Source organism: Anser cygnoides, chromosome 7, assembly GCF_040182565.1.
Source record: "Anser cygnoides isolate HZ-2024a breed goose chromosome 7, Taihu_goose_T2T_genome, whole genome shotgun sequence".
Classification (NCBI taxonomy): Eukaryota; Metazoa; Chordata; class Aves; order Anseriformes; family Anatidae; genus Anser; species Anser cygnoides.
The window spans coordinates 28,523,870-28,548,149 of NC_089879.1; the positions used below are offsets into that span (position 1 = coordinate 28,523,870).

Here is a 24,280-nt window from a genome sequence, read left to right on the forward strand (position 1 = left end):
GTGGGAATGAAGAAAGTCCTTCAAACCAACCAAGCAACCAAACTGCTTGCAGTATCCATAGCCAGTGGTTGGCCCTTGCAGGACTGCGAGAGGGACAGTTCCCCCTTCTGACTGTGGTGGAGGTGCCTGGGGAATCAGTTGGGTATTGTGTCACTGGTAGAGCACCATTGCCTCAGGGGGATTTCTTGTTCTGTTCATCACTGTGTTACCAAGCTTATCCCATGCAAACAGCATTTAAAACAATGTAAGGCATGAACAGGAAACTTTCACCTGTTGTTTGTTTGTATTTAGAGTTACACTTCAGAGCCCAATATGATACTTATAAGTGGAAATATTTACTTTTCTTGTTTATTATTGGCATCCTTATGTTTGTAAACTCAGACTGACGCGAGTGAAAGGCAGTCTGTAGGATAGCATATCATACCAGAATCTAGGGGGGAATTCTTCATTTTCTAAAAGCATTGAAATAAAGCCGCAAGATACATAGTGTTTGCACTCTGTCCATTTTAAGTTTCTGGTTTTTTTTTTTTCCTGACTTCCTAGCCATTTGTGTTGCTAATTTGTAACAGGAATAATTTGGACTGCTGTGGTGAACTGTGATGGATGATGGCATGTGTCAGAGAGGAGTTGATCTCATTTCAGATGGGAAATGTAGGTTGCCCAGCATAGGATAACTTGAAGTTTTTTGAATTTTCTTATGAAGCTGTAGATAGAGATGTAGCTGAAAGGGCTTAGTGTCTCCTCTCATCAGCCATGAGCAGAAGCCATCAAAAAAGAAAAGCAGATCAGTCTTCACCCATCAGATTTCTGAACGTTGGGAGACTCCAAGGGAAGGCACAGGCCCTTCATAAGAGGGTAGCAGCTGCAGCAGACAATGGATAGAGATAAAGGGAAAACAGCCGTCCACAATGCTGTGAGGTATAGAAAAAAATGCATGCATATAATCCATCATACTTTGATCTGTATACACTTTCAGAATACTTTGAGTCATGTACACCAGGACATCTGCCAAGGGGGAGAGAAAAGGCCATGTGCTGCTTCAGAACGCTACAAACATTTATTTACAATTTCATGTTGTTATTCTCACAAGTTACGTTATATACTCCTTACAGAATTTGTTAACTCTCAAGTTGGATGACAAAGGATCTCGCTGTCAAGGGGTCTGCATGAGACATTATCCAGCATTTGATTTTTCAACATCGAGGGCAAGGAGTGCTCCAATAGACATTCTAGATCTGAACCGCATCTTTTTCTGGCTACTTTTTGAAGGCATTTCAGCTTTGTTACTGCAGGAAAACATCTTCAAAAGTTTCCTGATTTACCATTCTATCTTGAGAACAAAGGGAGAAATTTATAGAAGATCAAACAGTTAAAAATAGACTGAAAAGACAGCAGACGCTGTTGATTTAGTGAAGAATTCAGAACCTTACATTTGGTGGATATATTGTTTGCTGATACCACAGTTTTAATAACCTACACCCAAGCTGTGCATATTATTAAGCTTTTTTTTTTTTTTTAAATCTCCGTTTTCGTGTGACAAGTACAAACAACTGGAGTTTGAATTTGCTTGCTTTATGTTTTGTCATCAGAAATATTAATGATGATGATGTCTGAGGTTTATTTTTATCTCAGTTGTACTTAATTGTCACAAATGTATGCTGAGAGGTGGGAGGAGCGTAATGCATCTGGGTGTGATACTTTAAGCCTTGAACAAACGCAGTCTTGACCAAGGAAGAGTTACTCACCCTAAACTTCAGTGTGCAGTTGCGTGAGCATTCACATAATGCTTCCCTTCTTCTGTTCAGGGTTCAGGACTCTCAGCATGCACAATTATTACTTCATACTGTTTGCTAACAGTAAAAGTGCAAATAGCTAAATGCCGAACTTAAATTCTGGATGGAGAGCTGTCCCCTCTCTTTTTTCCCTTTGATTTCCCCACAATATTTCCCTGAGCTGTTAGGGCTGAATAGGGCCAAATATGCTTTTTCTTCTTCGTCTCTTAATTCTTTTTATGAACTGTCTGAGTAGATTAATAGTGTGTGATGAAAACTAGAGAGTGAGGAAATACTGCTCCTGCAGTGCTCTTTTCCCAGGAAAGGGGAACTGATCTCGTTCATTCATAAGGACAGATATTTCACTGGGTATGTAAGGTTTCGTTTCTTTGATTCTTCCTGTTCAGTTCATTATTTCAGAGTAGCTGTGTGAAATTTGTTTACTTAACAAACTGTCTAAAGTGAACATATCCTTTACTTACCTATCTCTTCCTAGTGTGATCCTGCTGCCTGTTTTCAACCAAATGTAATTCAGAGTTTCAAGATCCTCAAGACGTTAAATTTATATGCTTTTTTTAAAGACAGTGTATCAGATGAAAGAAAGATGGATTGCTAGCTCTCCAGCAAAGGAATGAAGTTAGTCCCTATTAGATGCTGGAGAATTTCCTCATGTTCTCAGCCAGGGAGCTTGTCCCCTGCCAGAAGCTGAGACCAGCTGCACAGGGAGCAGGTCCTGATATTTCAGTACTAACCTGAAATGCGAAGGTCTTTTGAGGAGGACTCCTCTCTTTGACCATGAAAATGGATATTCCCCCACCTTTACTCTTGTTTCTAAACCAACTTGCAAATTGCATGTTATGCAATCACACAGTTTTACATCCCTGGGAGGATCAGGCTGAGCATACTCTTTGTTTAATGTGTTAAGCAGCCTTTTGTTTTATTTCATGTTTTAAAGAAATCACAAGTTACCCTGGAATAGTAACTTAGATGCTCTAATGGTGATTATTATTAGAGAAAGAAGTTATTTCTTCTTTCTAAAATGTGGTTTGCCTCTGTGGTAGTATTAATTAGTATTTTCTAGTAGCTGTAGGTTAGCTTTGTAGTGTAATTGCTTGTAAATAAAGATAGAGCATACTGGGTTAGGTGCTCAGCGTTACTATTAAACTGTGAGTCAACTTGTCACATCAGAGAGGAGATATTCTTTTGGTACTGGTTCTCTATCATTTCACTCACCTGCGGTTTTGAGGAAGTGCTGTTTAACGGTCTGTTGGCCAGGTAAGACACTTGTACAGCTCTCCAGCTATTCAAGGTGATGGGTGCCTTTCCAATTCAGTCAGCCATAGGATACATGCTCACTAAAATTTACTGCTTTCTGCTCAGTCATGGGGAAGCCAGTTTTACACAGCCAGCTGTTTGGCTGCCCCTGAGTGCTCAGGAACATGTTTTGATAATTCTGTTTGTCTCCATACCCTAGCTGCATGCTCTGTTTAAGTTATTTTATCTTCACTTGGCTCCGTATGATCAAATATATACAGGATGTGGCCTTCATACACCAGAAGATAAAGGATTCATCAGAGCATGAAGAAATGTCCTAGCTACATCTTGTTAAAAAAGCATGTTTGTGTGCGCACGCATTGGTTATGTAACTGCCCTCAATGTGCAGCACAGCTACAAGCTGCCATCCTGCAAGGCGTTGTTTAGCAAAGCATATCTGCCTATTTACAGTCTCACTTGAAGAAAAGTATTACATCGATTGGAGGAACAATTTGTGTAGAGGAAATTAGTGATGTAACTGTGACGCGAAGGTCCTCAAGAGGCTATCAGAGATTGCTGACAGAAATAAATGGCACTGACATCTTGTTGGTTTTGAATTACACCTGCAGATGTATTTTTTATTATTTATTTTTCATGAATTCTAATTGACCAATGAAGTTTTGAGGTATTAATCCCTATCACTAAATATTCAGAAACAACTGTAGCTAAAGTAAATTGCTGGGGTTTAGAGAGTAAAATTGATGATATTTAACTCCTATACAAAAACTGAGGCACAGTCAGGATGTCTCGTTTGAACTTCAACCACAATTTGAACATTTGCCTCGATAATATAAAGGTTGTAGTCTCAGACCAGTAATTCACATGTGTGGAAAAGAACAGCTTCCTTTTGCTTGCATGCTCCCAGGGAAACAAAACTGTTTTACCCTTTAACAAAGTGTGCATAGTTCATTCTGTGAGCAAAACTGATCATGGAGGTCCTGAAAGACGGGTAGATGAATATTTGTTTTCATGTGTTGTTTTGTGTTTTTTTTCTTTCACAGAATGATATCACACCATTGCATGTTGCATCGAAGAGGGGAAATGCAAATATGGTCAAACTCCTACTTGATCGAGGAGCTAAAATTGATGCCAAAACAAGGGTAAGCTTCAGTGTGAATGCTGTAAGTGACTGTATGGAGTTCTTGCCTCTGACCTGTTAGCTGCTGTACAGCTTAAATCATTTGTCTTCCTGGCAGGCTACCAAAACCGTAATGCATTTCTTTTTTGTAAAAACGATTTCAGTAGGATGCTAAGAATTTACGTCTCTTAAAACTCTGTGTGAAATACCATGCATGGCAAAGCTCAGACTCAACTACTTTCCATGTTCTCAGAGCATTTAATTAGATGCTGCTATGAGCTAGTTGCGATTAGATGTGAATACACTAAAAGCCAAGAATTCAGTTCAGATCTTTCAGAATTTGAATATTAAAAGAGTAACGTTCAACTGCAGCGTGGTTGCCTTTCTTTCACCCACAGGGCAGTGTCACAGAGCACAGTACTGCTGATGAGTCTCACCTCCCTCTTGCAGGGCTGTGCAGCAGCTCAGCCTCTGCCTGACTCAGTGCTTAGCTGCTGCCTTGGATTTGTCACCAAATGGGCCAGGTGTAGTGATGGTTTCCAGCAGGTTGACACTTGACTCGAGTCACTGAGTGTCCTGGAAGGTCAATGCAGGTGGTTATACCTAATTGTTGTTGTTAAAATCCAATCTAATTAGTTTAGGAGTGTTTTATTTACATACAGTGGTCTAAAGAAAAGGAAAGGTTCCGAAGTTTGGAGGTAAACCCAGAACAAGTGCTCTGGGCTGTCACAGCAGTCTTTGCAACATGCTCTTGTGCATGGGGGGAAATCTTCAGTTGTGACACTAATTTTTTGACAATTTTCAGCTCCTCAAAATATTAGCTTGTCACCTATCCATCTTCCATTTTTAGTTATTCTGTATAATTTCCACCAGAAAAAAACTTGGAACAAATAAAAAATATAACCTAAAAATACCTTTTCTGCATTTATTACTGTATCCACAGGTTTCTGTTTGGTTTTCCAGTGTTTCAGCAGATATCCTCTGGTGTTTGTTGAGGCATGTTCTTTTTTTTTTTTTTTTTTTTTTTGTTAATTTCTGTCAAATTTAGAAACTGGGTCAACTTACTTTCTCTTCACTCTGTCTGTGCATTTTTTATTGATTGTTTTTTTCCATTTTAGCTTAAGAAGTCATTCATGATTTCCTTGTAAAATGTGTGGTGTTTTTTTTTTCTGATTGGGGGATATGGAAGAGATGATTTGTCATGGGTAACATGGAAAGTGGGTTCTTCTTGTGCTTGGCACTAGCAGAGGCACAGTATCTCGAGAGGGTTTACAGAGCAGCTTGCATAAAGTCTTCAGTCCTATGCAGAGTATGATGAAACTAGCATGCATAGAATTGGAGTCTTTACAGCATCCCAAAGAAGCCTGTACTCTTGTCAGGACATAGTACCCCTTGTCTACAACATCTGTTTTTTCCTTTCATGTTACTTCCCTTTACTTTCTACCTTTGTGTTTCAAAATGACAGCGTATATAGCACTTGACCAGAATTAAACTTCTTTTCCCCACTCTGCAGTCTTTGTCTCGCACCTGATTTTTTGCTTTGTTAGCTTCTTAGAAGCACTTTGCTACCTCTCAGGGGTAGGATTGCCTCCTGGGTTTGTTTTGCATGCAGGCATGTGGCTGTTCTGAGCAGCCGCCTCCTCTCTTCCTCTCTCTTTCTTCTTCCTTAAAAAAAAAAAAAAAAAAAAAGGCAGTTGTACTTGAGACATTTTTCAAACACTTCCATCCTTAACCATTCAATGATTCTGATTGATCTGTTCTGGACTAAAATACCAGCCTCCTATGTGGCACACTGGGGCTGCCAGGTGGAGGGGGCAAGTTTGCCTCTCCTGTCACATCCTGGACTCGGCTCACCTTGTGTTGGGGTGGGCCACGTTTTGGTGATGTGGCAGATGTGCATTTGGTCACAGCAGGGAGGAAGGGACCTGGCAAGGGAATCTTTGCGTCCTCTCTGCAAGAACTTACATGGCCCACTGCAGCCAAAATGTTGGGACCAGGACTTTAAATAGTTTGAGTCCAGCTTGTTCTTTTCCTGTAGTTAAAAAAACTCCTGATCTGTTTCATTTTTCTGTATCACAGACCCCAGGGTCAGATACTAGGATAATTTCTGTAACTAAAAATACAGGCTGCAACGGAAACAGGATCCAGGAAGAGGGCAGAAGCATTAACAGCTCTGGAGTCTGGCAGAGCTTCCCAGTGAGGCAAAAGGCAATGGATGAGTGTGCTTCATGAAGGTTTTGTGGGTTTTAGTTTTTGTTGTAGTTTTTGTTTGGTTGTGGTTTTTTGTTGGTTTTGGTAGTTTTTCTTTTTTCTTGTCTAACTTCCCCAGACACTGCCTGTTTCTCCAAACACCCCTTCTCCCTATAAATCAGAAAGGATTTGCATAACTTCTCCATAACTTCTCCTGCTTGTGTGTCACTCATCATTGCACTTGTCTGACATTACCAGAGGCATCATTTTCTGCCAGTTAGTGACTAAGTGGAAGTTTAGCTCCCAGCGTCACTGACTCATCCTGGCAAGGGTTTACCAGCCCCTGGTCTGGGCAGTAAGTGGCTCTACCAAGGAGACTTGGAGAGGCAACAGCATCGCTGGATTAGATCAAAATGGATTTATGAATCAGTACAAGAAGGAAGAGAGGTCTCAGAGTAATGTGGTGTTAAAGTTAAAAAGAATATTGTTTCAGGAGTGTCTGCCTGGCTGTCATATTCAATACCAAAAATTAATTGCTGTGAGCCATTATAACACATGTTCCTGTTAAAGCTCTCTTTTTATTCCTACCTGACCCAACGTTGTTTTCCAAGGCAGAACAATTGAGGTATGTCAACTTTGCGGACATTTCATTTTTTTCTTAAGTGCCATCTGTTTTTTTTCAATGTCTTAGACTTAGAACGGTCTTAAAAAAACACGAGATGACAAAAGCTTCAGTCATATCTTTTTGCAACAGTATGACCACTTCTAAACGTATTGGAAGTCAAAGCAGCCAGGGCTGTGTTTTCTGATACTTGTGTCAAGTCACATCTATCAGCGGGATGCCCAGTCTGAGCCCAGCCTGGTAGTGCTCTGCAAGGGTAGGGGCATGTGCTGAATACACACACAACTTGAAAAATAGATGTGATTTGCATGTGAAAATAAGTGAGGATTCTGTTAGCAGATTTTTAAATGCAGGTGAGACCTCTCCAGGAATTTTAAACGAAGCAGAATTCTGTAGCTTTTTTTTTCTGCTTTAAATAAAATGTGTTGGACACATTTTATTATACTATTTAATATAGATACTATTTAATATAGATGTTGATTATGGAACACAAAGTAACTCCTTAAAGATGAATGACAAAGGTTTTGTCCCCACATGAGAACAGTTTTTGAAAATTGCTTGTTTCTCTTGTTCAGAGGCAGGAATTCCTAGCCCTTTGTTTCTCCTTCATCATGTAATTCACCTTTACATGAGTATGCAGAAGATACTGTCTTATGTTGTTGACCAAACACAAACAAGACAAGGATTTGCTACTCTTGGATGGGACAGGTTTAGCTATTCAGCTGTCATTCTGTGATCTGTGCTCGCAATCCATTCTCTGGATGTGGTACTGTAAATGTTCTCCATGTAACATCAGTTTTTATTTTTCTTGAACGTATTTTATAGATAAATACACATACAGTCTTTTCTGAGCATTAAGTTAAGTTGGGGTAATCATTTCTTTTCCTTAGTCATCTCCATGAGCATTTGTGTTTGCTTCTGGCAGATGGTCCTGGAAACTGCTGTGCTGAAGTACTGTACAAAAGGTTAACCTAAAGGGCTAAATCCTTATTCTGTTAAAATTACTGTAAAAGACATCTCTGGACTCCAGATTTCTCTGTATTCCTTAGGAATAGGATTTGATGAGCAGCATAAACATTGTCATGCACCTACAAACTGCAATTAATTCAGATAAGGTGTGAGCATATGAGGTTATTTCCCAAAATATCTATTTTGAGGCTCAGCCATGTTTTTTTCTTTTAGTTCAAACTTACATTGACTTGTTTATTTTTAACCAGCTGCTTATCTTCTGTCTGTCCTTTTTTGTACATGATGTCTAGCAGCTGGCAGTTGGGGGTTTGTACTGAACTCTAAAGTGTACTCCTCAATAACTAACAATGCAAAGTCCTAGCTATGTGCCACTTCAGTCTGCCCAGGGCAACTTTTATCACTCTGTTGTTATTTTTTTTTTTTTTTTAAATAACATTCAAGCAAAGACCTACTGATGCTTCATATAACATGTTTGCTGAATGTTGCCCTAATTACTTTTTCTGTCTTCCAGAAAAGACTTTAAAAATAGTGTAATTAGAGAGCTTGATTAAATTAGCTTGATTTGCTTTGGCTGTCTAATACTGCATATGCCAAAGTGAATTTGTCTGAAGGCAGGCAGTGAGCACATTTTAGCTTGGATTAACAATAAGTCTTCATAATCTTCATTTTACTGATTTTGCAGCTAAATAACAGGCCAGTACTCATATCTGCATGAGAATGTGCGGGATACACTCTTTTAAGATGCCTCTGATCATACATAAGCTGCTCCAGAAAAGCTACATATAGTAAGATACAAAATAATGACAAGAATAACACTGACTTGTTAATGTAAGTGCATTTTGCATGTGTAGGCAGAGCAAACCTCCTTTGTTCCCCTGCTGCACTGGGGTCTCTTTGCAGTAGTGCGAGTGAAGTGAAGACTTTGGGAGTTTTAGGGCATGGAGGCACCATGCGATGCAGAGCCCTGCTAGGCTGAAGCACCTGCTCAGAGCTCACTAAGCAGCTATGGGGATGATAAACCCTGGAGGCAGCAGTAGTTGCCCCGCTGGGGGAAGGATGCCTTCTGCCTCTGACTCAGGGGATTTGGCTCGAAGTCTGCCAAGCTCTTGCTGAGTATTGGCCTCACAGGAACCTTTTTACTGGGTGCTTGCGCTTCATTTCATCACTTACACACTGGGTTAAAGCTGCTGCTCACTGGTGCGAGCGCTGTGGTACTGGATTTGTGCTGACGGCCCAGTGGATCCTGTCATGCAGGGGAGCTCCTGGGTGGGCATTAACAGGGAAGGAGCCATGAGGGGGACAGGGAGGCTGGTCTGTGCCAAACCACACTGCTCAGGGGTCCTTACAGCCACATGTAGGGGCAGGGAAACAGCAGCTAGGAGGCCCAGTGACCTGCACCAGCATCTGCTAAACTCAAGCCATTTGTGACCTCCATGCAAGTCTCAACAGGAACCAGAGATAGGAATTGTATTGCACTTATTTGGGGGATGGGGACCTCTGAAATAAAAGCTAAAGAAAGACCTGCGGTCCCAGAGACAGTTTGTGCAATGTTTATGGGAAGTCTGTATCTAAGCAGAATTCTTCCTATTGTCCTCCTGGCTTTTGCTGGAGCTGCTCTCGGGCTCTCTGGAGGGCTAGATAATACAGATGATATGATTTATTATGTCAGCACATACTTAGAGAGTCCTTAATCTGCAGATTATTGTCATAATCGTTTGTAATGGTTTTTCTGAGCCATTGCAGACTATCATATTAAGGCAAGTTTGTTTCCTAATCCACGTGATAGATTTTATGCTTCACATGGTATAGTTTATATCAACAGTAAATAAGCAACGAGAAAATCTCCTGACATAATCAGTAGAGTCTTGCTGAGTTCAGAGCAGTCTCTTCTAATCTCAGATTCTTTTCTTTTTTTAAAACAAAATTGTATCTCTTTCTCATCTGTTTGTTTGCCTCTTCATTTCTTTGCTTGCTTTTAGGGACGTATAGCAATTGACCATGCCAGGTGAATAGAGGGTTCCTTTTTAAATTCCAAAAAAACCTCCTTTGCAGCCAAGTGAGCTGTCTTGAAGTGTATTTGCTTTTTATGGTGGGAGTCCTGACATTCTCATAAAAATAGCTTTAGATGTGCTGTCCCAACAAGAACCTACAATGCATTGTAATGTTGTGTCATGCCGTGTGATGCACCTGCTGGTGGTGACTGCTGCAAAGACCAGAACAAACTCTAGCTGGCCGAGCATGATGTCCTGCCACCTCCTGGGCCCCAGGAACCTTGCCAGCCACAGGAAGGAGCCAGAGGGATGGCACCATGAGAGGGCTGGGGCTCGGTGCCCTGGGGAGCACTGAGGTAGCTCAGAGGGGTCTGTTCCAGCCTGTGAAGATGAGCAAACGTGTTTCGTTCTCTGTGAGCTTGGTGTATACTACCCCTGGCACGTTTGTTTGAATGAATTGTGGGGGGTCATAAAATGTGAAACATGTAAGAACATGGTGAGTCAAACTGTGTTTGTCTGGTGTGAACAAATGGCTCCCTCAGTCCTAATCAAGTTAAGTCTGAACCAAGAATCTTTCCTTCACCTACATCAGAATCCTATGCCTTCATTTAAGTGGAAAAACATGCACAGTGAGGGCCACGTGATATTTAAATGAGAATAGCAGGAAAAATAAATCACAACAATTACAGGCTGCTATGTTTCAAAGGTTATTAGGAGAGGGCAATGTAGAAGCAGAAGAGCTTGAGGCTCAGAATCAGTACCTCCATCTCCCCAGCTAGCTGCACTTTATGAGTCTTAAACTGATAATCTACCAGAGAGTAATGGATTAGGAAGTATCAAGGAAGAATATTGCAATTATGCATGGCAAAAATGGGTCTAAGGAGGTAAACTGGGACTACTTGTTACCATACAGAGAGGGTGTGTGTGTTCATGAATTAACATGCACAGGATGTATGAAAAGAAATTTTAGATAATACTTTTTATTAAAACGTTGTAAAATACTTTAGACAACATAAAATACTTTTAAGAGTGCTGAGAGGCACTGGAGAGAGCCCCCTTCCTTTATGGCCTGTGTTTGGAAAATTAATATTTATCTTGCTGCTTTATTCATTTCAGTCTTTGTTATAAGGGCTTCTCCTCTGACATGTTTGATGAAAATACAATGTAGTTCCTGTCTGACAGTAGCTCCCGTGTATTTGTTTTGCTTGTAACAAAAGAAGTGCTTGTTGTTACTAATTCCAAAACCACAAATTTTTCTTCCTATTTTTTTTCAAAGCCACGACTTCTCTATTTGCAACAAATCATTATGTCATATAGTGTTTGAAGAACTCCATGTGACTTTACTCACAGTTGCTGAAGATGTGTGCTATCTTTCGTCATAGCACTCATGTAAAACAGGATATGGGAGTATTGTAAACAGGGTACAAATCAAAGAATAAATTAATTTGAAGTAACTTGGTTAAAAACTATAATAAGCATTGAGAGTAGACTGTGACTAGACCCTATTCAGCTGGAATTCACATGATTATGGTCTGCAGTACAAGAAACAGGAGTTAATCCAGCATACTTTTACCACCTGGAGTTAAGATGGTTTACTCATCTGCTGTACACCTGTCAAAATCAATGTAATAAAATCAAACTAAATAAGAAAGATTTTTTTTCCCTCCGATATCGGTATCATCCCTTCACTTTGATTCATACTGACAAATGAAAGACCCATTTTTCTTAAGGTCATGCAGGCAAAAAGTACCTGATGTACAATTTCGTCTTTTTCTTGTATGTGCATTTACCACTTCAATGTATGTAAAGTGAGGGCCTGGAAGCAGCCCATTGCTTGAGCACCAATGTGATATGACTATTTACCTGTTTATAAAATCAGCCAAAATGTACTTTGTCTATTTGTAGGAACAGGTTTAGCTGTTCAGATATGCAAGATCAGCATCCTGCAGGAATTAATTACTTTCTTTAGATGTTGTAGGTTTTTATAAAAGTGCACAAAGTCTTCCTGTGCCTAAAACTAATAGGTTATAATGTTTGTGTCCCACAGGATGGGTTGACTCCCCTCCACTGTGGAGCAAGAAGTGGCCATGAACAAGTTGTAGAAATGCTGCTGGATCGTGGTGCCCCTATTCTTTCCAAAACCAAGGTAACTGATACTGTTCTCTTCTCTGCTAGGATAATCCTTGTACTTTTTTCAAAAAATGTAATTCTGCATGTTTTTGATATTTAAGGGCTTGACAATAACTTTCCTCTTTCATAACTATTTAAAGTAACTGTGTGGGAGGTCTCCAGAGTGGATGCCGTATGTAGTGGTTGTCTGCATATCTAAAATATGTTAAATCAAGATACACAATAAAAGGCTTCTCTGCCAACCAAAAAGGCATGTATGGTAACACTATGGCTCAGAATTTCAGTAGCTAGAAAATCTCTGTACCCTGAATAAATACATGATGATTACAACGTATCTTCAGCTTGCACCAAATTACCCTAGAGGTAGAGTAGAGATAAGAGATAAAAATAGAGTAATGTCTCTTTGCAGGAGACAGCTCGTATTTCCTTAGGAGTTAGACTGATAACCAGTTTCTCCACTTCTTATCTCTCTGCAGTTTATCACACAAAGTTTTACATGGAAATTGCAAATCACCTGCACTAGGGTGTGCAGATTGCTTCAGAGCCAAGGGCTGGCATTAAAGCACATTCTTCCCAGAACTCTTCTGGTGGTGGTCTGTGCTGCACAGTTATTGCTGGCTTTAAATCTCAGTGCAGCAGCCTTGTTCGTAGCACAACACAATCCGTGACTTTCCCATCCAGGTCTGACAGTTGGATTGTGCAGTTTGCTGAGGTTCTTTCCCAAGATACTTTCTACCACATTTTTCCTCTCAGGCTGTAAGCCATGTATATTTCAACGTGTCTTGTTTCCTTCTGTTATTTTTTTTTCTATTCTGTCATCTTGTGCTATTCTGTCTCAGTGCCCTTCTATATTCTGCTGTTCTCCTCCCTCTTCTTTCTTTCTTTTTTTCCCCTCACTGGAATATATTTAGCATGTGTTTGGGGAGGTTGACACCAGCTTTTCTCTGCTCAGTGAGTCACTGGCAAGTGCTGTCATGGGTAATCTGACAGACAGGACCCACCCATCCTCTGCATGCGGAGTTTCCTTGGGCTCCCAGAGCCCTGACTTGCAACCTCCGCAAGCAGAGGGAGACAGCAAGGGGCTGTCCAGGAGCAGCCTGGGGCACGTCTCCATGCCACTACCATGCTCAGAGCCTAGAGCTCATACTCGAGGCAGTCAGGCTCTTCCACACTCTCTGGTAGATCAATTAATTACTTAAAGGAGAAAACGTAAAGCCCATTGCTCTAGTTTTCACCTTCTTAAATGAGACCCTCTCCTAAGGAACTATGTTTCTTCACTATGCAGATTTTGTGCTGACAGGTGTTATTCTGAAGCTTAACCTGCCGTTCAGGGCCTGTGGGTTTTGAATTTGTTCCTCATCCTGGGGAGTTTCACACAGCTTGGCCCAGAGTTCACTAGCCAAAATTAGACAGATGAGAACATAGGATGGTGGGTTGGAAATAGCACAAGGCTGGAAGGTGCACTTTGGGTGTTGACCTGCAGAAGCTTGCGTGAACATCTACAGCAAAATGGGAGCTCCTCTTTGGAGGAGGGAAAAATATGTATTAAAAAGTGAGCAGAAGAAAGTGTGGAGCTTCCCGAGTTTCCCTCTGATATGTTAATTCTGCTGTTTTCAGAAGGTATGCTAAGAAGTAGAGGTACCTCTGAATGACATTAATGAAGCCATTCATTTGGCACTAAGCTGTGGTACAGTTCTCTGGAAAAATACATGGCTCCATTCTCTTCAAATGAAGTCATATATTATTGGCAATAGGACATATCCTTGAAAGAATTTTAACTTTTCAAAGTTTTCCTCTGTTATACGAAACTATTTAAAAAGAATACAGACTGCGGTTCGATAGCTATTTCCTGTTAAAGAGTATTTAGGGTAACAATGGCCCTTTTCCACACTGGAATAACCTTAGATTTATTTTCAGGGGTGTCAGTGACCTAATTGGTTATCTAAGTTTTCTAAGAAGAAAAGGAACTTGAATTGTAGTCATGAATATGCCAATGATTTGCCGTGGGAGCTATGACATCTCTTGTATCAGTTTCTGTCTTTTCTCATTACTGTTTTTGTCAGCTTATTTGGCTCTTTTCCTTTTTCTTTTTATTTTACACCAGAATTAATGACTTTCCTTGATTAAAATCTGTAGACACAGCTATCAAATAAGCTATGTATCACAGATTTTGTCTTTGCGAAGTCAGGCATTTGATGCTCTGCTTAATCTCTGTGGTCATGTTCTGATTTTTATTTAAGGTATCATATGGCCATCAATCTCTTTGAATCCTTTTAAACTTCACCTTTTAATATTTTCTTGGCAATCTGCATGAAAACAGTAATAAACTAATTATATAGTAGCTCCATCTCATAATACCAAATCACTTCTTACAAACATGGGTGGATTGTCTCACGACATGGATATGGTACAGGAGAACGTTGTTGTACATAATATTTTTATTTTATTACTGGGAAGTTGAAGGCATTCAAATTTTACCTAGCTTGTTTAAGATCGCAGTATACCTTTATCTACAACAGAATTAAGAGCAAGCCTGTTTTAGATTGTAAGAAAAGACAGTAATCCTTTGTCTTCATCAACTTCTTTACCATCTGGTTCTGTCTCATGCTGTTCTGCAAAAAATCTAGCTATTTTTGCATACACAACAAATTTTTGTCAAGCATCTTCTTGATTTTCTGGAATGGATGTGTGACTGCTCTCTTTCTTCCCTTCTTTTTCAACACTGTCAGCCTCCATCATATAAGTCTCCTGTGAGGGAGCACCATGTCATCATCTTAATTTCGTACTCTATTAGTAAGTGTGGTTTACTGGCCGTTGTTAAATGAATGACACTTTTCACCTGGAGGTTTCTCCTGATGGTGGAACAGAATGATGTATAAACTTTCATGATATTTTGCTGTCACCTAAAAAGCATTATCAGTTCATAAACTGTTACAAGGAGGGCTTGGTGATTGTGGGAAATGAATGATTTATTTTAATTCCGCTATTTAACTAGAAGACAGTGAAAATATTTAAAATTCAATGCTTGTATCCAGCTTCCACGTATATAATTACTGTAGTAGCCTTTGGGCATGGGAGAGAGGCTTACCCAGGCCAACATAAATCACAAGTGAGATGCTCATGAGATAATTGTATTTGAAAGATAAAGCTGTGTCCAAGAATCTCCGCTTTTCAGCACTGAATGTAAACTGCTTTCAAATTATGACAGTATTAGCCTGTTTGTTTTTATCATCCTTCTTCCATTTCACTTTAAAAAATTATTTCGCTCTTTGTATTTCCACCTTATTTTTGAGTGCTTGTTATGCTATTATCCTGGTGTGTGGGAGAGGAAAGAAATCATCTGTTTCAGGTAGCCTGAGATCTCAGCTGGTTTTACAATGCCAGTTTGCCTTTGCTAACTGTGGTCACATGAGGGCACTGCATCTGAGAGCAAGTTTTTGTTTCTCCATGATGGCAAACAGTGTACTGTCAGTAATTTATAGTTTATATATTATTATGTGTTACCAGAGTAGCTCCTGAATTTGAATTTAATTTTGGCATTGGAAGGACTAAGTAAAAAAGAATACAAATGACAGAAGGTGTGTTGAGGTTTATCTAAGTAAGGTACCTCTGGTAACAGGAACTCTATGATTCAGGCAATATTTTTTAATCTTTGGACACGAAACAGAATCAGTCCTTTGAAGTTCTCGTAATTATTTCTCTTTGCGTTTGACCTGTTCTTACTCTGCAAGAGTAATATATGCAGCAGCTTGTTCATGAACTGCTGTAAGCAGTGCAAGCAACAAGTCTTGATAGAGATTTAGAAACATAAATCTTTCAGGTATTTCCCTGGCAAAATAGAGCTTTACCGCTGCTTTCTGGTAGGTCACAACATGGTTGTCTCATTCAGATACTATTTTTGTCCAGTTGCATATGAAGATTTTGCTCTTGTAAAAATGTTAGCAGGGAAGAATGGTCTCCACAGGTGTGTAATGTGATGTAAGGCATGTGTACAACCCAAATTTAGGAAAGCACTAGTGGAGGGAGCAGGGAAGGTTATAGTGATTGCTGAGTGATGCTCTGGCCTGCTTTCTCATGCCCGGCACAGGCAGGCTCTATTACTGTGGTGAGTTTAATGCAGCTTTTAAAAACAGCAGATTTCCTGGTTAGAGTATTAAAAGTCACAAAGTGCTGTTCTTCACATAACTCATTTAACTCTGCCAACTTGTCTGTGCTATGCTAGCTGAAATAAGCTATGCTTAGAACATTGCTGTTATGGCTGTTTTTTAAGGTAGAGCTGTCTATAAACTCTGACAACTCCATTATTCCATGCGACTTTTGCCAGAGTAAGAACTTTCATTGTTACGCTGAACACATTTAGTTCATTTTGAGTGCTCTATGGGCTTGTAAAATGCTTTTCATACAGGACATGCTGTAAGGTGAGAGTTTAATTTCTCTGAGCATCCTGTAACCCATCAGTGTTGGGTCCTTTTTTTTTTTTGCAGAATGGTTTGTCTCCGCTGCACATGGCAACACAAGGAGATCATCTAAACTGTGTTCAGCTCCTGATCCAGCACAACGTGCCTGTAGATGACGTCACTAATGACTATCTGACTGCGCTGCATGTTGCTGCCCACTGTGGCCACTACAAAGTAGCCAAGGTTCTCTTGGACAAGAAAGCTAATCCTAATGCCAAAGCACTGGTGAGTACACAGTGGGTTACTATTTGCAGCTTAACATTCTTCCAGAGTTGCCATGAGATTGATTTGAGAGTTTTCTGCCTGCTGACTGTTGACAGTGAGGTTATGTCGTGTTACTACAGCCCAGGAGATGATGCTCGAGGTTCAAAGCTTTGGTAATGTGTTTCGTGAAATCTGAGCAGACCCTTGCTTACAAATGATCAATGGATTTATGTATTTCTAGTATAACTAGAGCACTTTTGCCTCCTGGTATCTCATTATGATTCTGAATAGATGAAGCAGCTGCAGATTAACTGCTGTAGTTTTTAGTATTGAGAGATTTCTTACTTTTAAATGTTTGTAAATAAAAAATAATTACCTTAAACCTTAAAAAAAAAAAAGAGAATTTTTATTAGCTCTCAAAGATGTGAAATGGTAAAAAGTAAGAATGAGTTGCATAAGGATTATTTGTGGTATATTGTAATTATATCAAAGGAGCCACATGCCCTCTTAGTTCAAAACCAAAAATAAAACCTGTTAGTGTAATGAAACTACATACAAACTGAATTCATTTTGTTCTAAATTTTACTTGCAATCCACTGTCTTTAAAATGTTGGGCTTATTTGAGGGGTCTTCAGTAGCTGTTCCAAACAGTCTGAAATGAATTGGGGTGATGGGTTTCACAGCTAGTAACTCATTCAGTACCTGCAATGTTACATGAGCTTCTGAAACCCTCAAAAGCTGGGTGGGATTGATTCTGTTTTGAAAATAGCACGGACTCCAAAAGATTGGTTCTCACAATCCCTTTGTTTTCTGTGTCAGATTAGGTGTCTTTGGTCAACGTATTATGGGTTTTGTTCTCTATAACTGGCAAGTGAGGAGGCTTGTGGACCTGTAATATTTGTTCTGGCCTTGTGTTATGATCAAAGCATTAACAGTTTTAGCTTTTCAGAGTTGCCAGCAGCGGCCTATGATTGGTCTTGTAACATAGCCACAAATTTCCATTTCACCTAAATCATTTAGGGTGTCCTGTTATTCTGTCTGATCCCCACTCAGGATGATTAAGCAGAAGGTAGCTTGAGTGCAGTACCTGGAATTTGGGCTCACCCTTCCCTGAAACACATCTGAGCTTACCCTGGATGTTGTCCACTGTTAACAGCAGAGTTGAGAGCTGCTCACACTTAACTGGAACAGACAATTGCACTGACCCGATGTTACAAAAGCATATGATATTATTTATCATCTGTCAGGTAACAAAGCTATTTTTGATCAGATCTGAGCAGTTTTCAGAATTACTTTGTGAAGACTTTTTTGATGAGTGTATAGAGTGGCATCAGCATTCAGTGACTAGTGTTGTGGTACCAGTCTTGGATGCTGTGGACGGCTTATTTTCTTGTGTTACTTGTTTTTGCTGTATCATCTCATGCTAAATAAGATGATAGTTGAAAATGTTCACACTGCTGTACAAGCAATATTTTTTAATGGAGAAGACAAAATAGTAAAGTGGTAAGTAATGAAAGAAAAAATAGTAGTAAGATTAGTTTAGAAAAGGATCCAAATGTCAGAGCTTGTAAATGTGAAGTGCTCTTTTTCACCAGCAGTTCTGAAAAGTCCAAAAAAAAAGTAAACACTTAATAAATTTAAGCTAAAATGAAGTTTTTGGTAGCTTTAGGTGAAAAGATGTTTTTTAGAAATATTTTTTAATATGAGTGGACAACGTATTTCATAATAAAAAGTGGTTGTATAAGACATGTCTTTTTCTTCTTTAGAAGTTTTTTCTGTTTTACACGAACAGTTTGAAGCCAAAACAAATCTGGGAGGTGTTTTGTTATCACAAAGGAATGTTCTATATGAACTCCATAACCAATTCTACTTTTTAATGACATATGCAGTATCAAAAAGTATGTTCTTTCTCATTTACAGAATGGTTTTACACCTCTGCACATTGCCTGCAAGAAGAACAGAATAAAAGTAATGGAACTTCTTCTGAAGCATGGTGCATCAATCCAAGCTGTGACTGAGGTAAGAAGTGGTCCTTTCACATTTATCTTAGGTTTTCTTATATTGATTAATATTTGAATATTTCTGAAAGAGCATGTGCCATTCAAGTGAACAAGAATTTTCAGATAGATATCCACAAATAATAAAACTGAATAAAGTCAGTTGCACTAATGGATCACAACACCCAATTAATATGCTTTGGGAATACAGTGGCGATAACAAGTGAAACATAAGAGGCAAAATTTTCTACATGCTCATTTCTGCTTATTTCTGTCTGTAATTACATGCACAGAAAATGAAATTCACCCTGTTAAGGAGATGAAGGTGAAGACTGTGCTTCATTTCTTCATGTGCTTCAAGTTCTAATTCTAAAGGTGATTTAATTCACAGACCTTGTTTGGCTTTCCACACAGAAGTGATACTCAATCACCGTCACAGGTCATCACAAATCTGTTAGACAGCAATCAATATGCTGTTATTCAGTGAGCATGAGATCGTCAACAACCCTGTTATTGACACAATTCAGAGATGAACTAGGAACATGTGGCAAAATTTGGGTTCTTTTTATATGTGTGTTCAGTTAAGTTAGGAGCAAAGGTCACATAGATGAATGTGTGACCACTGTGGAAGAAGGCAAATTAGAAAATGATAAACAAGGTACAAATGGAAGCAACTCATCTCCCCAAAATGGAGTTTCGTTTGATCCATGGGGTTTTGTTCTAGTTATTCAGTAGCAAATCACACAGTTCACTTCCTGGCTTTTCTGAGAGAACTGAGCCTTGCTACAGCTCATGTAGCTCCAGACCAGTTTTTTTTTAAAGCCACAGGGCTTGTAGATGCAGTTTGCAGAAGTCGTTAGCAGATGAGTGAAAGGCACAAAGAGAACCTTAACAGAAGAGTTATGTCTGTCCTTTATATTAATCAGTCACCCTGGATGTAGAAAAGCTATCTGTTCAATTTTATCCCTTTTAAATACAAATAATTACTGAAGAATAACAACAACACATAACTACATTTTCTTGTGTGAATAAACCAGGTTAACCATCTGATCATTACGCTCTGAATTACGTTTTCAAGCAAACTTTCCAAAAGCAAGAGCTCTTCCTTTATTTCCTGCCGCTAACTCACCACATGATCTCATACCACATTTGACTGAATTTGTTGAGATTCATCATGGTACTTTACTGCAGGGCTCTGCCTGTCTTCCTGCCTCTTTCACTGGCTGGCTGTACTGCAACAACCTTTCAAGGCAGAATTCAAAGCTGTGGTACTCAGCATCTGTACCTTACCAAATGTATTGCAAATAGCCATTGATGCATATAAGCTGTGTGCTAAAGATAATGCTGTTTATCTTCTTCTATGGTAAATTCTGTTTTCCAGGTAGATTCCATACTTTCATTCATACATTCATTTTCGGCTGCAGGCTCGAAACCCTGCAGTGTGAGTTAGTGTTTATGGCCAAATATGACACGTGTTCTATTTTCTACAGTCTTATTTTAAAAGTATTTACAAAATTAGTGAAAGAGGAAAAAAGAAATAACATACTCAACCAGTTATTCTGCCTTTCTGCTCATGTTTGCTGTTCCGCCTGAGAAAAGAACAAAAGCCTGTTTTCCTCACGTCTACTCTTCTGGGACTTGTCTACATTAATGGTGAAGTTGCCTAATCAGGGTACTTCCAGAAATCCACTGAGTTTTCTCCTTCTCCTGGTAGCAAAACTCCCTTTTGCAGGCTCTGGCTCACTTGCTGCAGCTGTGCAGGAGCATCTGTGAAGAGACTTTAGGGTAATACTGTTTGGAGAAATATTAAATATTGATTGGATCTCTGAGGCAAAATCCTTGAGGTCATGCCCTTCTAAATGACTGCTCTTTTCTTCTCTCCTTCTCCCTATTTCTCTGTCTCTCCAGTTGGTCCTTTTTACCCTGTAGAAGGGCACTGGTACAGATTTACGATGGTAATGGTGCTGCAAGGTGCTAAGGGAAGGGGGAATTCTCTTCTGTGTGTGTTGTTTGTGCCTCTCTGGCTGGATGCCATGGTTTTGAATGCAATTTCTCATGAAGAAACAGTAGGGGTGGAGCTCACCACTGAGATCAATAGGCCTTTTTGTTCACCCAAAAGCAACTGGATTTGGTAGGGACAACGAACACTGAATCTTTTTTTGCATTAGCTGTATGTTACAGGAAGTCTTCCCTTTGTACTGAATTCCTATAGCGTTCTTTCTGTTTGCTTATGAATCATACTTATAGGTATTTCAAAATCTGCCCTTTAAGGATGTGTGTATGTTTTTAAGTCAAGATCTTATCAGCTCTATTAGTAAGTATCAGCTGTAAGAGTAAGTGCTTGGGTTTACCGATTTCAGAGTAACTTGTTTTTTCCCCACATCAATCTTGTAAAAGAGTGCGGAAGTAAACATTTATGTCTGATGTTGATTTGGTTTCCAGTCGGGCCTAACTCCAATCCATGTTGCTGCCTTCATGGGACATGTAAATATTGTATCACAGCTAATGCATCATGGAGCATCACCCAACACTACCAACGTGGTGAGTAACAGGTTGCTTTTCAGCATGGCAGAACTGCAAATGCATTAGAGTATCTGTGAGCAGTGCAGTTGTGAAGTGCCAAAGTCTGGTGTTGGCCGTCCACCTCCTTTGCATTGTAGCTCGTGCTGGAGTCATGGGAGAAGGCAGCCTCTGGCTCCGGCCTGGGAGGTGCTTGACAGGTTGAGGACACCTCACAAGAGGTTGACCTTAAGCAGGCTCTATTTTTGTTATTTTCTGAAGTAAAGAATGAGAATGTGCTGTAGCTTCCCTTGTGTGATTTCTGAGATGTGTACTTGACTGTTGAACACTGTTTTCCCAGGACCCCAGGGGCCTACCATTTAAGGGAAGTTCTGCTGTTATCAACAGATTGCAGCAGATTGTTGGGACATATTGCCTGTGTCCATACAGCCATACAAGTGTGCCTTTCTACTGGATGTGCACTGTGTGCCCAAGGGCTCCTGGGGCACATGTAAGAACTGAAGTCATTGTTAGATGGTACTTGAAAGATGAGAAATGGGAGGAAAGTCAAAGCTTGTTAATGGTTTTTAGCATTTTGGCCTCAAAAAACTTTTTGGTGCACTTAGAGAGCCCTTTGTTAAAGTCTTCATCTGCTAACTGTATAAATTAAATAAATTTGCAATGCCATTTTTTTAAACTAGGTATTTGTTCCTAAAGACACACTGACGTCCAAAAATCTAGAAGGCTGTTTCCTTCGTGAATTAATTCTGGTTTCCTTGAATTTTCCTTTAATTAGGTCTTTGAAACCTTAATGTAATTAGTAGTGATTTTTTCCCCGTGATCTTTCATTTCAGTGCTTCTCAGATAACATATGATCCTAGGGACATAGGGCATAGCAGGAGAAAATCCAGGAAAAATATGTTTCTAAATATACAAAATTTGAAAAAAAGAAAAAGTTGGACCAAATTAGGCTGTATTTAAATGGTCATAAGTTTTAACGCTGTTAATAATGAGGTAATAAGTACAAAAATTGCGCTCTCTTTAAAGCAAAAGGCCTAGGCGTACAGGCACTGTTGTTTTGAGCTTTGTAGCATACAGCTCAGAAGTCAACTATTGATTTTGTCCCCCATCTTGCTCACAGGAAAACTTGTATCAGATATTCTAGCGGTGATTATTCTGAATTGGATCTCCAGTATATTAGTGTTTATGAAATATGTTGCATTTGTTTTTCCTGTATTTTTTCTCTGCTGATATTTTGTTTTTGCTGCTGCGTTTTAGAGAGGAGAAACAGCGCTGCACATGGCTGCCAGAGCTGGCCAAACAGAGGTTGTTCGATACCTAGTACAGAATGGAGCTCAGGTGGAGGCTAAAGCTAAGGTAAGGCAATGATCCAGGTCTACTAACCCCAGGTTATTTATATTTAACAAAGCAGGGAATTGCATTCATCTGACATGTAGTTTGGGAAGAGAAAGACATGTGAAGGCAAGGGTCTTAGCATAATGATCACTGATGTTTTATCACGTACTTTGTTACTGTAGTCATGAGTGAGCTGAATGTAAGAAGGAAGTCTGGAGATGTCAAATTGATACCATATCTCCTTCTTCACCAACTTTTAATATAGAATATTCTGTCTTGGAGATTTGTTTTGGGGTAGGAGGCAGGACAAGGTGGGAGGAATGCCTCAGATCTGTTTTCATTTTTGTAAAACTGTAAACCCTATTCTGCCGGTGTCTGCTGTCATGTCGCTGAAGCATCAGCCTGTATGCATTCAGAAATAGTTACGCTTCTAAAGAACACTTCTTAAAGAGCCCACCAGAGAGATGGCAGCTCTGAAACTCCTTAGAAAACAGGTGTGGGAGCTTTGGGGAGAGGATACAAAGGAAGAGCTGGAGGGGACTGTCTTAGGTAAGCTGGAAATGCAGTGATATCAAAGGAGAAGAGCGAGTTACCTGTAAGAGTTGCTCAGTAGCGGATGAAGATTAAGGAGAGCAAGTTGAGTAGTGGGTGGATGAACATGGTAAGCTGTTTCAGTTGAAAGATCACTGTTGTGGATGGATGGGAAATGTATTAATTTAAATTGTTTCTCTGCATCTCAAAGAGTGGAATAAAAAGGAGGATATTTTGACAGTTCCAGATAGGAAGGAAAGAATTTGGAAGACACTGGAAGAGCAAATTGTTATTACAAGGTGGCTCAAACACTGATGGGCATGTTCAAGAGAAAAGCAAAACTCCCTGTGTCAATACAACCAGTGACTTGATGTGGCTGTAAGATGGGTTGGTCTTGATGGGTTGTAAGATGGGTATGGGAAAAGCAGGCTTGAAAAGAAGGTGTGGGCACAAAGTCAAGTAAAGTTTGGAAGGCACAGAAAGGGAATGTGGTATAGGGCTGGAAAAAAGGAGCAGAAAGAATTAACAGAAACAATTGCAACTGAGGAAGGTAACGGAGGAAGAAAAAGAAATGGTCAGGAGCCACTGAAGAATCATAGAAAATTACAGAAATTTTAGAAATGATAGAGTTCCAGGAAACACAAACGGAAAGGCGATTAGGACTGCCATATATTGTGTCCGTTTTTAAGTCAAACCAGGAAAACTTTTTTTCAAATAGTGGTTAAATGCATACAATTTCCAATAAATCTGTTGGCGCTGTGAAATTATTGTATATGAATTGGCTCACAAATAAAGTTGCTAGTTAGAACATTTACTTATGAGGAAATCTTGATTAAATATTTATAGCAGACGTGTTTCGTATCAGGAAGCAGTCTGACAGCAGCAGTGAATCATGGGGTCTGTACATCTACAAAGAAAGTGACCAGCCTCGAAGGTGACCAGCTTGTACTCAGAAGCACTGTCATGCAAATAGTCTCTAAATAATTTCACAAAATGAATTAATCTGTGCAAACTGCCATTGCCTGTGATCAATTTGTTGCCATAAATAACAACTAAATACAAGTAATAGATTATACACCAGTGATAGCAGTGGTGAGGAATTTGTGGGAAACAGGTGTAAACTGGAAGTGTTTAAGAATCATAAAGGCTTTTCACCAGCTGGAGGAGAAT

General features: G+C 39.6%; 1 protein-coding gene across 12 annotated transcripts in view; it reads left to right on the forward strand.

The window, feature by feature from the left end:
* Positions 1-24,280, forward strand: part of ANK3 (ankyrin 3) — a 365,999-nt gene that overhangs the window by 239,064 nt on the left and 102,655 nt on the right. For all 12 annotated transcript variants that reach the window (XM_067000746.1, XM_067000749.1, XM_067000752.1 and 9 more), the window contains 6 exons: positions 4,088-4,186; positions 11,984-12,082; positions 16,551-16,748; positions 18,648-18,746; positions 21,167-21,265; positions 22,502-22,600. In XM_067000746.1, coding sequence (XP_066856847.1) covers positions 4,088-4,186; positions 11,984-12,082; positions 16,551-16,748; positions 18,648-18,746; positions 21,167-21,265; positions 22,502-22,600 — 693 coding nt within the window. The remainder of the gene's footprint in view (positions 1-4,087; positions 4,187-11,983; positions 12,083-16,550; positions 16,749-18,647; positions 18,747-21,166; positions 21,266-22,501; positions 22,601-24,280) is intronic.